At 37.9% G+C, this 13,956-nt stretch overlaps 1 protein-coding gene across 1 annotated transcript in view; it reads left to right on the top strand.

Annotated features, from left to right (window-relative positions):
- The window catches only part of LOC140136935 (synaptotagmin-7-like), a 552,412-nt gene that overhangs the window by 334,400 nt on the left and 204,056 nt on the right, over positions 1-13,956 (top strand). Inside the window, exon 5 of the mRNA XM_072158587.1 lies at positions 11,847-11,948. Coding sequence (XP_072014688.1) covers positions 11,847-11,948 — 102 coding nt within the window. The remainder of the gene's footprint in view (positions 1-11,846; positions 11,949-13,956) is intronic.

The following is a 13,956-nucleotide window of genomic DNA, read 5'->3' as shown; positions in this document are numbered from 1 at the left end:
TGGTATCAAATCTTTTGGGGCACCCTGAATATGTGATCATTCAATATAATCTTTCTAGTGAGTCCCCATCATCTGTTTATAGTGTTTGCCACAGAGTGCAGTATTTTAAAAAGAGTTAATTGCTACAGTAGCACACTTTATAGCAAGCACCCTTTAGGTCATGTCTGGTATTGTGCATCAGCTAAATAGTGTCTATAGATCGTATTTGGATCTTTAGTACTACTACACAGAATTCAATTGGACTATACCCTTGCAGCTACCATTCAGCGTGTTTATACTGAGCATACGGCTTTTTGACCCGCTATTTTCCGGGCACAAAATACCGATCATAATCCGGCCACCGTTACCCAGCTTGTTTCTACTGAGACCAGAAAGCCGTGTCTCGCACGATGCACGGCATTTTTTCCCTGTAAAACCGGAAGTACGGAAAACAGATTTGACGGTTGTATCCTAAATTTAAATGTCTACGAATGGCAGCTCATGGCATATGACCTACAATCACAATTTAGTGTTTTCGTAAAATACAAATTGCATTAATTTACCAGTGGATCTAGTAATGGGCTATTATGATAATTAATTTACAGCCAAAATATAACCAACTCATTAACTATAAAGAAGTAGGCCTAGGTAAAGTCATATCCATTCATCAAGTTCATGCGAGCCACACATCATGCCAGTGTATATAATATCAGAAAGAAGGAACCTACCACATTATAGGCCTAGGCTAGACTATACAAGTAGAATATAAATCGCGTTATTTTTGCAACAAGCATGACCTCGACCCGGCAACCGATGACACGGCTCGTTTCTACTGCGCGGCTCACACGCTTTGACCCGGCACGAGGTGGATCGCGAAAGGCGAGCACCTGACCCGGCAACCGATTACCCAGATCGTTTCTACTGGGCTTGTTACCCGGTATGACCCGGCACGGCACGGCATGGCACGGAATTTGGCCCTCAGTAGAAACACGCAGATTGATAGTTTACCACTCTGTAAAGCCCACACATTTTGGGTCATGGCCACATAGGTATTGGGCATCTAATAAATACATTGTCTAGCCTTACATTGTGTATGCCCCCACACTTTATGGAATCAATTGGACTGCTTCCCTCCTCTTTAAGCCTGGTGGATAGTCACAGCGTTTTTCTCGCAGCGGCAAATCGCCGCGATTTTTTTCCCGCTGACGAACAGCGACTTTGTCGCACTTGATCAGCGGAAAACGCTTAGCGAGTCCATTTTTTGCCGCCGACGGAGTTGCGATAGAAAAAATTCCAGTTGAAATTTTTTCTACTGGAAACGATTTTAGCTGGCGATTTTCTGCCCCAAATAAGCATGAAGAAATCACAGACATCATGGCGAACTTGACCGACGAACAATATCCTCATACGTCGGGGTGATTATCGTGATGTCCAAAAGAAAATGAATTCCTGGCAATCCATTGCTACTCGTTATTAAATATCGAAGGTGTGCATGGATGCAGGGAAGAGATAGATCTTTTCAGCGCAATTTACATGTAATAGTCAGTATGTGCATCAGTATGTGCAGTGATCTATCATGATCATCAGTGGTAGAGACGAATCCAACGAGCCAAATCATGGCCATTACTGGGTCCCCGCAGAACCAAACCGGTGTTGTGATTGCCCAATTGGGGATTAAAGCCGCTTAAAATTCGATGTTAGATTCTTTTGTGTTGTAAACTGTCATCATTCTTTTGTCTAACACGGGTGATTGAATGCAGTTTAAAATACCCTCGAAGGCCCGGTGCATCACGGAACACGGATAACATCTATTAGGTTTTTTAGCCTGACCGTTTGACTCCGCCGGAGTATTGGCCAATGTGCAAGACTCGAGACTATTATTTTCCTACATGTGATCTATTTCGCGATAAATATTCAAAACACAAGAGACTGGAGAGAGAGAAAGAAAATCTTAAATTGTCCTTCAAAAATAACTGGTATCCTATTATACTTCATACGAAAATGACACCGTTATAAAATGCATAAAAACGGACAAGACGCTATTATTTAGGCAACATATGTCACCATAATAGACTGGCAACGCCAGCCTATAATTTTTTTCTCGCAATTGAAAGCGTGATAAGTCGCACACTTTCGCCGAAAAGTCGCACACGTTGGCGAGAAATCGCGGCGATTTGCCGCTGCGAGAAAAACGCTGTGACTATCCACCAGGCTTTAGCAACTTTTGATTGTTTACCATGCTCTCGTCATTCTAGGGAGTGAATAAGAAGCAAATTGATGTCAATTTCACCACCCTGCGGATTACGACCCGCTGTAAAACAGACATTGTGGGTGTGCCATTAGTGTCAGTATAAGTACCCCAGCACTTATCTGCTTACTAGAATTAATTGAGCTTCTGTTGACAGTTTGCTATTTGGTTGTTGTGGAGGGAATTAGACACAAATTGAATTTCATTTTGAATGTTGTCTAGACATGTTATAAAGTAAATGACTTTTGAGAACAACAGGTGGATTATAAGCTGCTGTATAAAGGGCTATCACTAATGGACCACAGTGGCCTCATCCCAATGCCATAGTTCAGTAACCCAATTAAACAATCATAGTACAAAATTTGACCTCAAGTTGCAGAGTATGAGTTTTTGTACTCACATTTTCAAATGTCATTCAATGAATGTACAAATGTATTGGGGTTAAAGAACTGTGCCATGATAAATGAGCATGTTGTGGATCTTGGTGTATTCCATTGAAATCTGCTATACCTCTGTGGAAGATCTAAGAAAAGCCATCCACAGAGGGAGTATGTTTTTCAAATGGAATTGGCTATGGGGTTAAAGAGGAAGAAATGTTGGCCAGGCAATTGCCTGATTTCCTACTTCTTGTTACTCCAAATTTATGCAACTTTCAGACAATTTTGAAGCTTTCTAGTCCAAATTTGCAGACTTTTTCAGTCTTTTCCTACAGTCATTTCAGGCCATTTGCATTCCTGATGTAATTGTGTTATACTATAAGATTTGGGCAGGTGACTTTATCCTTAAGAGTTGGACACTTTGATTATCATGGGTTTTATGTTTTGCCATTAATGTTGAGTTTGTTGTAACACATGTTATTGTCTCTTTAATCATTTTGATACATATACTCCTCCTGTATATGGATTTATGTTACATTTTGCACAATAATTTACCCAATTGTCCATTCTATATATATAAAACCTGCATTCCCCATTGGAAGACTTTAGCTAAATCTTCACAGGGGGAATGTGGATTTTAAATAGATTAGCCCAAAGACATTGGCACTGCATCATCACATATCAGCCATCTTGTCATTTCTTTGTCACAGGTCGGCCATCTTGTGACTATAAATATCAGAATTTAAAAAAATGGTTTCCCCTTTTGCATCAGGACAACATTCTATCCCTATTAGCTTAGTTATATGAAATACATGTGCCATAGTGTGGAAGTACCCTGACACAATCTGATTCAAACATGAACAATAGGCCACATATTTGTCACACTCAATAATTAGATTGTTGCATTTGGTAAGGGTCGGTTCATAGTGAATATTCGAAGGCGAATATTCGGCTTCGAATACTTTTTGTGACGTCAAAATATATACGGCAACGAATAAAATATGATGACACGCCGAGTTGAATCGGATTAAATATCGCGCAACTGATAGCGAGATACTATTGATTTATATGAAAGGCTCGAGGTCACCTGAATATCGTTCGACGAATGATGATTTCAAAAATCCCCAATGAAAATTAACCTGCACAGTTGTGCAAAATACGTCTGGATAGTTCCAAAATGGCTGATAACGAACTGAAAGAAAATGTTATGGGCGCAAGACTGCAAACCCAATTCTGCCATTTTTTAATTCGCGGTTCTATTTTAAAAAAAAAAAAAAAAATGCGACTTTTTTGGTGACTCAAATTTATGTATAGGCTTTCCACTTTTATTTAAGCTATAATTCGCCACTCTTTCTGATTAATAAGTCTAAAGACCAGCCCAAAATACCTCAAATAGTTTCTGTATTTTACCGAACTCATTAGGGTTACACAAATGGCGCATTGATTTAGTTGTGTGCCCCTTATTAGTGCGGTACAAGCGTACCCATTTTTATATGATATGAAAGTAAGGGACTATTAAGACGTCCAGGAAAAGGAAAATGCCTAGCAGGCAATAGCATTCCAATGCTGTAGTGATGGTAAGTAATGTTTTATGCAAATAATATGATATTTAGGCTTTACAAACATAACCTAAATGTACAAGTGAATGTTTCCATATTAACGTAGCTCTATTTAAATCGACTGATGCAGAAAAAAAGTCGAACTCCAAATTCAGATTTATGCCTCCACCCCGGTTTTACATAAATAATCATTTGGCCCCAGTTCTAGGTCCCCATATGCATCTGCCCCTGGCAGAGGATGTGTGAGGGTCTGGGGGTGGTAAATCATTGGTTATTGATATAAAATGCGTTTGCCATGGAGGTTCACCCATTTTGTCATCTTTTCCGCACTAGCGAATTCTTGACGCTTTTTGGCACCTATAAACGATGTTATTTTGGGCGGAATAAAGATGTAATGCGTTGTTATCAGTCAAATTCATAATTATAATTAATAATTAAGAGGGCAAAATAAGTAACATGTAGGAATGGATATATAGCGCTTTGCAATGAATATCTTCATAAACTATGCCGAACAACCAACACCCCGAGCGTTGGTACCCTATCATTGCGTGTTCTTTTTAAAAAAATTCTTGTTTATTTCTATAATTTGTGAATCAGGCATTAAAACACACTTAGGCCCTAGCAATGTAGGCCTACACAAGTTCGAACGAGACTTTTTATCTTTTGACGCCAGTATTTCGGGTTGAATGCCAAAATTGATTGCTCAATGAACCACGAAATTAGAGCAATACTACTTTGATGATACCGATCTCAAGTGGATATCAGCCAATGAAAAATGTATTCACGGAAATATATTTGTGGGAGTTGAATTTTGTTGAACTCGACAGATATATATTTGGTGGGTCACCGTGGGTGGTCTCATATATAACACTTGTGAGGGCTGTCATATTTGTCGGCGCTTCAATCATATCATATCATATTATTTATTTATTTATTTATTTATTTATTTATTTATTTATTTATTTATTTATTTATTTATTTATTTATTTACTTACTTACTTACTTACTTACTTACCTTTACTTACTTACTTACTTACTTACTTACTTACTTACTTACTTTACTTACTTACTTACTTACTTACTTACTTACTTACTTACTTACTTACTTACTTACTTACTTACTTACTTACTTACTTACTTACTTACTTACTTACTTTACTTACTTACTTACTTATTTATTTATTGACTTATTTTTTGACTTATTTATTTATTTTTTATTTTTTTATTTATCTATTGACTCATTCATTTCTTGATTTGCTTTGCAGTTGAAACCTGCAAGAAGGTATGGGTCAACCTCCGCGCCCAAGTTACTAGGCAGGTCGTAAATGCCCCATAAATGCCCCTATTCAGGTCAGGGGCGTAACCAGACCTGACCTTCCGGGGGGGGGGGGGCAAGATTGAAAAGTTTCCCAATTTCTGATCAAAAGTTTTAGTATTTATGTTCGAGAGAAAGCTCGCTTGCCATGAAGCGTTAAACGGGTGGAGTCGGTGGGGTCCAGGGGCAAAGCCCAGGCGGGGGTCAAGGTGGCTGAGCGCCATGAAGCTCCTGGTTTTTGGCATATTAGAAAATATCAGTTCAGAGTACAAATTTCACAATGAAAGTAGTAGGCCTATAGATTTTCTTCTCTCTTTCTTTTCCTTTTCTATTCTCCCTTGAGTCCCTTCCCCTTTTCTCTTCTCCCTTCCCCCTTTTCTTCCCTCTTTTTTCTTTTCTTCTTTCCCCTTTCTCTTCCTTTCCCTTTTTCTTTTTTTTCTTTTGTCTCTTATTTCCCTTTCTCTTCCCTCTTTTTTCTTCCCTCTTTTTCTCTCTTTCCCCCCTTCCCAATTTTTGACTCGTCTTCCAGGTTTTTGTGTCCGGGGGTAGCTTGCACCCCCGGCCCCCACTGGTTACGCCACTGCTCTTATTTAGATCCATTTATACAGACATTAAATCATGACAATAGTTCAATGGAGTTTACCTATTATGATTTTATTAACTTCGTTAAAGAAATTCTCTAAATTTTGCTTACCTTGGTCAACGGGCAATACTTGTTAATAGTCGGGCAACACTGTGAATTGTAGAAATATATCTTTCTCCGGTTCATAGTTTTATATTCGAAGCCGCATATATTTTGACGCCCAAAACGTATTCGAAGCCGAATATTCGCCTTAGAATATTCACTTTGAACCAGCCTTAAGACAGTTGTTGTGATTTACACTCTGGCTAGAAATGCTTCAGGGAGCTCTAAATAGTATATCATATCGCTCATTCTACAAAATCCGGTGCCAATAGCCCTTTTTCCATTCTTTGGTCCACAAATACTTTGTCGAGCATTTAGGGCATCAAATATGTTGTTTTTCTGGTAGAACTAAACGAGATCTACACGGACATATATAGTTGTCCATACTTTAAATGCTTTCTTCAGCCTGATTAACCCTTGCAAAGGCTCGAAAATCGCTAAAATTGCGTTTCCACTACTCAAGTGTCAAATCTGATCCTTAATATTTTCTTTGAATAAATGCGATATCTTTACATATTTGTTGTTTTTTAATTAGATAAAGCGTCATCATATTGCATATCAACATTATTTTTAGTGATTAAAAGCGTCTTTGTGTAATTCTAAAATAAATTGCACTTTCCACAAAACGCTGTGAGCTACGTTACCACTTTTTAACACACGTTATTGGAAAGACGTAAAACAGAGGTATCAACGTAGTTTACGGTTTTTGAAAGGAAACACTCATCATTTTTTTTAAATAACAGTAAAAATCGTGATGCTGTAGCATTTTTGGCATAGAAATGTTGTAAACATTGAAATTTCGACCGACCATGTTAAGATTCCATGTTAAGATTGGTGAGCTACGTTACCAGAATTCCATAGTATGCACTTGTATAACAAGTACTTCCTAATAATATGTGATAGGTACCAGTGATCGAACCCCATTTATATTAGAATTAACCGACATAACATTCTAACGTTACGCAAATCACATCAAAACATTAAAACCCGTGAACTACGTTACTGTGAGCTACGTTACGCATTCATTTATGCATCTTCAAAACTTCTATGAAATGGTGAAATCGGTGTTACATTTCACTCAAGTGATCTTTCGTTTGCTTTTTATGACCTTGGATTAAGTAAAACCAGCCCATTTTGTAGCCGATAACGTAGCTCACATTACATTGAGTTTTAGTGTTAAAAAACATCATGAAGTCCTGAAAGAAAAATACACAAGTGGTGTTGACAATCTTTTACATCTGAAAGTAGTGATACATTTGCTCTTAAAAAACACAAAAAGCGGGTCTTTTTGAACAATTTTATTTTTTTCAATTTTTACAGTGGATTGGCACCGGATTTTGTAGAATGAGCGATATACCTTTATCACAAACTGCATGGAGCAAATGTAATGTACAATAAACTCCATAAACTCTGCGAATGATTTTTGGAACCTGCTTACTTGTTGAATTCTCTGCCACAGTGATTTGTTTTGGGTTGTGGTCAAGTTTCAGCTTATATTTTTGGACTTAGAATATATATAGCGTGAAATATCAAGGTAGGCCCTATAATGCTGAGACTGATGGCATTAAAAAGAAAAATAATAATAATGAATGGTTCACTTTGGGCAGCTACTAATAATAATTCATGCCATAAGATTACAATATTATAATTAAAAATAGTAATATTCAAGATTTAATTTGTTGAGTTAGGGTTGTCGAATTCGGCACCAGTTACATGTGTATTTTCACAAATGTAATTTCAGGGCAATTTAGTTTCTCAAATCTGAGGTATTCACAAAATTATATTGCTCACAAAATTAACTTGTTTTTTAAATCATTTTTTTACGACATGGCATAACTGGGCATTAACAGCAGAGACAAATAAATCATTTAGAAGCTGCTGACGAGGATGCACCCAGAAAGCGATTAACCTCCCTGCTAAAGCTGGCCCTCGATCTAATGGCTGGAATTTGGGAAGGTAGAGAATTCCATAATTGGGCTGTAGATGGTAGAAATGATCTTTCATGGCTGACAAGGTTTGATCTTGGGACTTCCACTGCTAGGTCATGAGATCTCACAGACCGTCGCAACCTGGGGTCATGGACATGGATGTCTGGCATCAGCTGGCATAACAACTCAGGGGCCTCCTTGTAAAACATACGATGGAAGAGGGTGGCTGCTCCAACTGCCCTGCGGTGGCTCAATGGCTGAATACGATGATCTTCATACTCATTTGTTGGCAGACCAATGACACGCTTAGCTCTATTTTGGATGGAGTTAAGCTGAGCTAGTGAGGTGGGAGTTGCACCAGTCCAAGCACTGCTGGCATATTCCATTTTTGATGGTATCATGGCCTTGTAGATGATGGCTCTCTGTGCAGGTAGAATATAGGGCGAAGCTCTTCTGAGGAGTCCCAGTCGCTGACCGGCTGTCTTAGACATTTTAGTGACTACTTGGTTCCAGGACAACTTTGGAAAAATGGTCCACTTTGCAAGCGTAGCGATTGAAAAAAAATGCTTTTATGGTAAAAAACATCCAAATTTGCCCATTTGCGAGCGTAGCCAGCAAAAAAATTACTTTATGCTATCTTGGTCAAAAAAGTTATTTGGCAATTAGCCCCCCCCCCCAAAGAAAAACCCTGTCTATGCCCCTGGACATGGGAAGCTTAACTTGAAACAAGCTACACACTTTGTGGTATCCACATCTCTTCACTTTTGTCATCCTAATTTATCTTGTAATTTCCATTGTATAACTTTGTTGTGAATTTTGATGAATACAAATAAAATAATCTGGTTCTGGGTCTGAAATCATAATTCATATGCATTAGTCCTCATATAATATCCTAATACATACTCTATAGGCTAAAACAAATCCCATCTCACATTCACTCTAACCCTAAAACACAAGGTACAATGGTATTCTGGAGGCACGGTGTTCTTGTAATTGTAATATTAAATCTCATCATCTGATATCATTATACTTATTCAATTAATACAATATTAACATAATTATATCCATTGTAACTATTCATTTAAAAATATTGAAAGCAGCTTTGTTGAAATTATACAACAGTCATGCACCCAGTTGGTCATAGTATTTGGTTGATTGTTGCAAGTTTAAGTAGTTATATGCGCATAATGGGCTATTCCAATTCACACTCCCCTGTGGAAGATTTTGGATATAGCTTCAACAGAGGGAGTATAGGTTTCAAATAGAATAGACAGTTGGGTAACTTCCATTTGGAATACTCACTCCAGTTATGGAATATATAGGTAAAGCCATAATACAGGGGGAGTAAGGGTTTCAAAATGATTAGCCCTGACCAATTACATTGAAAAACACACTGCGCCTGTGCAAGATATTTCCAAACTCTTCCAAACTCTTTAACTTGAATAGCCCAATGTGTTTGCTTACTCCAGACAATGACTCAGTGAGTTTTCTGGAGCAGTATAGTACTTGCTCAGTGCGAAGGTGACAGACCCTCTCTGACACTACAAATTTCCCGTAGTTGTCCCCTGGTGGACTTGGTGGCTGTGTTTCAGCCATGCACGCTCCGCACGCTATTTGAGGACATCGCGATCAGAGGAAACTGAGCCAGTTCTAGGGCAGCATAGAATTCAACATGTTGACTCCTGTGCATTTATGAGAGAGAAAAAAGACTGGGCAGAGCTTCCTGATACACAATAGGTCAAATTATACTTCAAATCATTTTAAAGTATGACACTACCTTAATCGAGGAAGTTAACACACTAGAATTACTATAAATGTAAGGAACATGTATAAATGCCATAAGGCGATGAAATAAAACCCTCTGTTTTACCGGCATAGGTTTGTTGGTCAAAATTTATTGTGATGCATTCGGTGATATTTTATGGTAATTTTAGCCTCCAGAAAAAACTTAAAAACAAAAATGCTGAACTACCGACCTTACTTGAAAAGTCTGCCCGTAAAACGTGTGTGGATGACAACTTCACACCCACACACTTTGTACCACTCCATAATCAGCAAAATAATACAAAAATGTATGGCATAGTATTAGACTGGATATAAGGTGTGTCCTTGAACTGTAGCCTAAGCCTTTACCCTTACCCAAACACTAAACCCTAAACCATTACTCTAAACTGAACCTTTACCCTAACCCAAACACTAAACCCTAACCCTAAACCATTACTCTAAACTGAACCTTTACCCTAACCCAAACACTAAACCCTAACCCTAAATCATTACTCTAAACTGAACCTTTACCCTAACCCAAACACTAAACCCTAACACTAAACCATAACCATTACTCTAAACTGAACCTTTACCCTAACCCAAACACTAAACCCTAACCCTAAACCATAACCATTACACTAAACTGAAGCTTTACCCTAACCCAAACACTAAACCCTAATCCTAAACCATAACCATTACTCTAAACTGAACCTTTACCCTAACCCAAACACTAAACCCTAACCCTAAATCATTACTCTAAACTGAACCTTTACCCTAACCCAAACACTAAACCCTAACCCTAAACCATAACCATTACTCTAAACTGAACCTTTACCCTAACCCAAACACTAAACCCTAACCCTAAACCATAACCATTGCTCTAAACTGAACCTTTACCCTAACCCAAACACTAAACCCTAACCCTAAACCATAACCATTACTCTAAACTGAACCTTTACCCTAACCCAAACACTAAACCCTAACCCTAAACCATAACCATTACTCTAAACTGAACCTTTACCCTAACCCAAACACTAAACCATAACCCTAAACCATAACCATTACTCTGAACCGAACCTTTACCCTAACCCAAACACTAAACCCTAACCCTAAACCATAACCATTACTCTAAACTGAACCTTTACCCTAACCCAAACACTAAACCCTAATCCTAAACCATAACCATTACTCTAAACTGAACCTTTACCCTAACCCAAACACTAAACCCTAACCCTAAACCATAACCATTACTCTAAACTGAACCTTTACCCTAACCCAAACACTAAACCCTAATCCTAAACCATAACCATTACTCTAAACTGAACCTTTACCCTTATAATACCCAAACAGTAAACTAACTGTGAGCAAAACCATTCTCCTTACCTGACTTCCAAACACTTTCTGTGAATCTAATCATTTTCCTAACCCAAACCCTAAACACCAATCCTAACCTATTTTGTTGATGAAACCCTGAATCCCATCCATAACCATTAACCTATTCCTGGCCTATAGGCCTACCTTAAACCGAACTGCCCAGAAACATTACCTTTATAATCCTAACCCTTTTCCTGTTACATTTCCCCAAAACTCTAACCATAAATCTTAACTATAGCCCTGAACCTTTTCTACTAATCCCTTTTCCAAACCAAAATATTTACCTTAAATCTAAGCATTTTCCCAACCCAAACCTTAGACACAGACCCAAAAGGGTAGGACAGCCCTAATCCTAAGGTGCAACTTGAACATGATACAATTACTGTTATTTGGTAAGCTTACCATCCAGCTCATTGGCCAGCCAAATTGTTCTTGCCTACTTATCCCTCCCCTATCTCTAAAAAGACCCCTAAATTAAACGTGTTATTCTAAAATTGGTGTTAGATTTGTGTGCACTAGTCTATATAACAAATGAGCGTACTAACATTAGTATTTGCTGTTTGTGTATTTGTCTTCCATTTTGTTTTTTCACGCATACGACACTTCACTCATGCCAGATCATCGAGTCTAAGTGATGCGGAATCTAATCTGCGTGCATTGGAGGTGATGGAGAGCCGCATGCTGGCATCCAACGGACGCTCTTGTTCTCTCGATCAATCGTATGTCAATCACTCTATTTTCATCCTCACATGTTTGCACCATTTTGTCATTATTAGAAATCTAGATCTTGCCAATTTGATACAGTCCTTTATGGCCATAAAGCATGGCAGGGCATAACATTCAGCTATTGCAGTTGAAATCCACCCCCCCCACCTTAATGGCAGAAGTGACCTTAATCACCCGCACAGGGTATCACCTATTTAGGTAGCCCTATTTTCAATTCACACTCCCTATGGTGAAGATTAAGGTTATATCTACCATAGGGGGACATAGCCTATAGATTTCAACTAGAACAGCTCATTTCAAATTGAATGTACTGTTTTGTTGGTAATTAGTTTGTTTTATCATTATACACAAGTTAATTAAAACGAGACAAAGAATATCTTGACGATAGTGAAGACAATATTAATCAATCATGCTTTTGGTCAATAAGACATATATTCTTTTGCATCTTTTTTGTTTTAAGCATTCATCCAAATTTTGTGCTGTATGTCAGTTTTAATCTTATTTCCAAAGAACAAACTGTAAATAATTATTCATGTATCTGCAAGGGGAATTCAAGAAAGATTTGAATGAAAGAATATGAGATTTACCTTGTCCCCCATGCAGCAAAGTGTTTCAGTCTGATTGAGATGCTACCAGCCTCTATTTGGTCATTTGTCTCTTTGATAAGAAGGAGCAATGTACTTCAAAAGTGTATCAGCTCACAAAGGTCTTATTGGAAGTACCCTATAGACACTGGACCTTTTTGTTCCTTTAACTATCATGTATTTTCCTACATTGAGGCCTACGTTAATAATTTGGACCACAGAACATGTTGGGACAAAGTACAGTAAACATTCTGTAATAGTCTTATTGAATCTGTCTCCTGCGCAGATTTATTATAGTCCTGCTCAGTCACATAGGGGAAATTGGCAAGTTACAAAAATAATGGTCACAAGTAGTTTATAGTCACATTCCTGTGTAGGTTAGTTCAAGAGCATGCAATGTAGTGTTTTGTATAAATGTGTAATGTTTGTTATACGTATATTAAAATATTTTTAATTGCCTTTATTTCCCCTACTTTCTAAAGAGGAGGGTAAGTATTGCTTTAACCCCCCCCCCTCCCTCCCCTTCAACCTAGTGACAGGGATGGATCCAGAGGAGGGGGTGGAGCTAGGGGCAATCTATTTCAGACACTTGTAGCCTCTCTACCTCTGTAATTGACCATCCTGGGTCCACCCCTGATGAAGACCTTGCAAATCAATACCCTTGACTTCCCAAGTCATCAAATCATCTGTACCCAAGTTTTTGAGGTAGATCTAGTTAGATAAGATTTTCTCATCTTGTTCATACCATGAGTGGATTCCATTTTCATCATTAGAAGGCATGTAGTAGCATAAGAGTGTTTTTATATCAAGTATGATATGTCCAACATGCGCAGTTGTGCAAGAACTTATCATGTAGGCTATAGTGCTCATGATTCATGAAGTACAGAGCTAACATCAGTCCAGTCAGACTGTCTGCCCAGGAAATATTCCCGGGTCAGGCAGCATGTTGCCTGCACATGGTATCCCACAATGCAATGCTCTTATTTCAAATAGAACATCTTTTAATAGACTTATTTCTTGGTTTAGAGTACAGAAGTAGGTAAAGTATATAATATTATCAATGGATGTACAATCAGTGGTATTTTTACATCAATTTTTATTAAAATAACAGAAATTTGCATATTTGAATTCAATTTTGATAAAACCGTTAGAAATTGTTTAGTTATTTAAATTATTTTCCCCCAGCAATGTTTCATGGGCATGCAGTAGGACCAGACTGAACATAGCATATGCATCAGGGATACCTGATTTTTTTCACCTATAAAATAATGGAATAAACTAGATTGTTTGTTGATAAAATGATGGCTCTGAAAAGAGCTGTTCAGAATGGATGGATAGACAGGATGAGTATATTGTGGCTCTGAAACTTTATAATTTAATAGATATCATCTCAGCTACACTACAGATATATAGACCT

This window comes from Amphiura filiformis, chromosome 17, assembly GCF_039555335.1.
Source record: "Amphiura filiformis chromosome 17, Afil_fr2py, whole genome shotgun sequence".
Taxonomy (NCBI): domain Eukaryota; kingdom Metazoa; phylum Echinodermata; class Ophiuroidea; order Amphilepidida; family Amphiuridae; genus Amphiura; species Amphiura filiformis.
The sequence above is the reverse complement of the archived record's forward strand: the minus strand, read 5'-3'. Positions and strand labels throughout refer to the sequence as shown.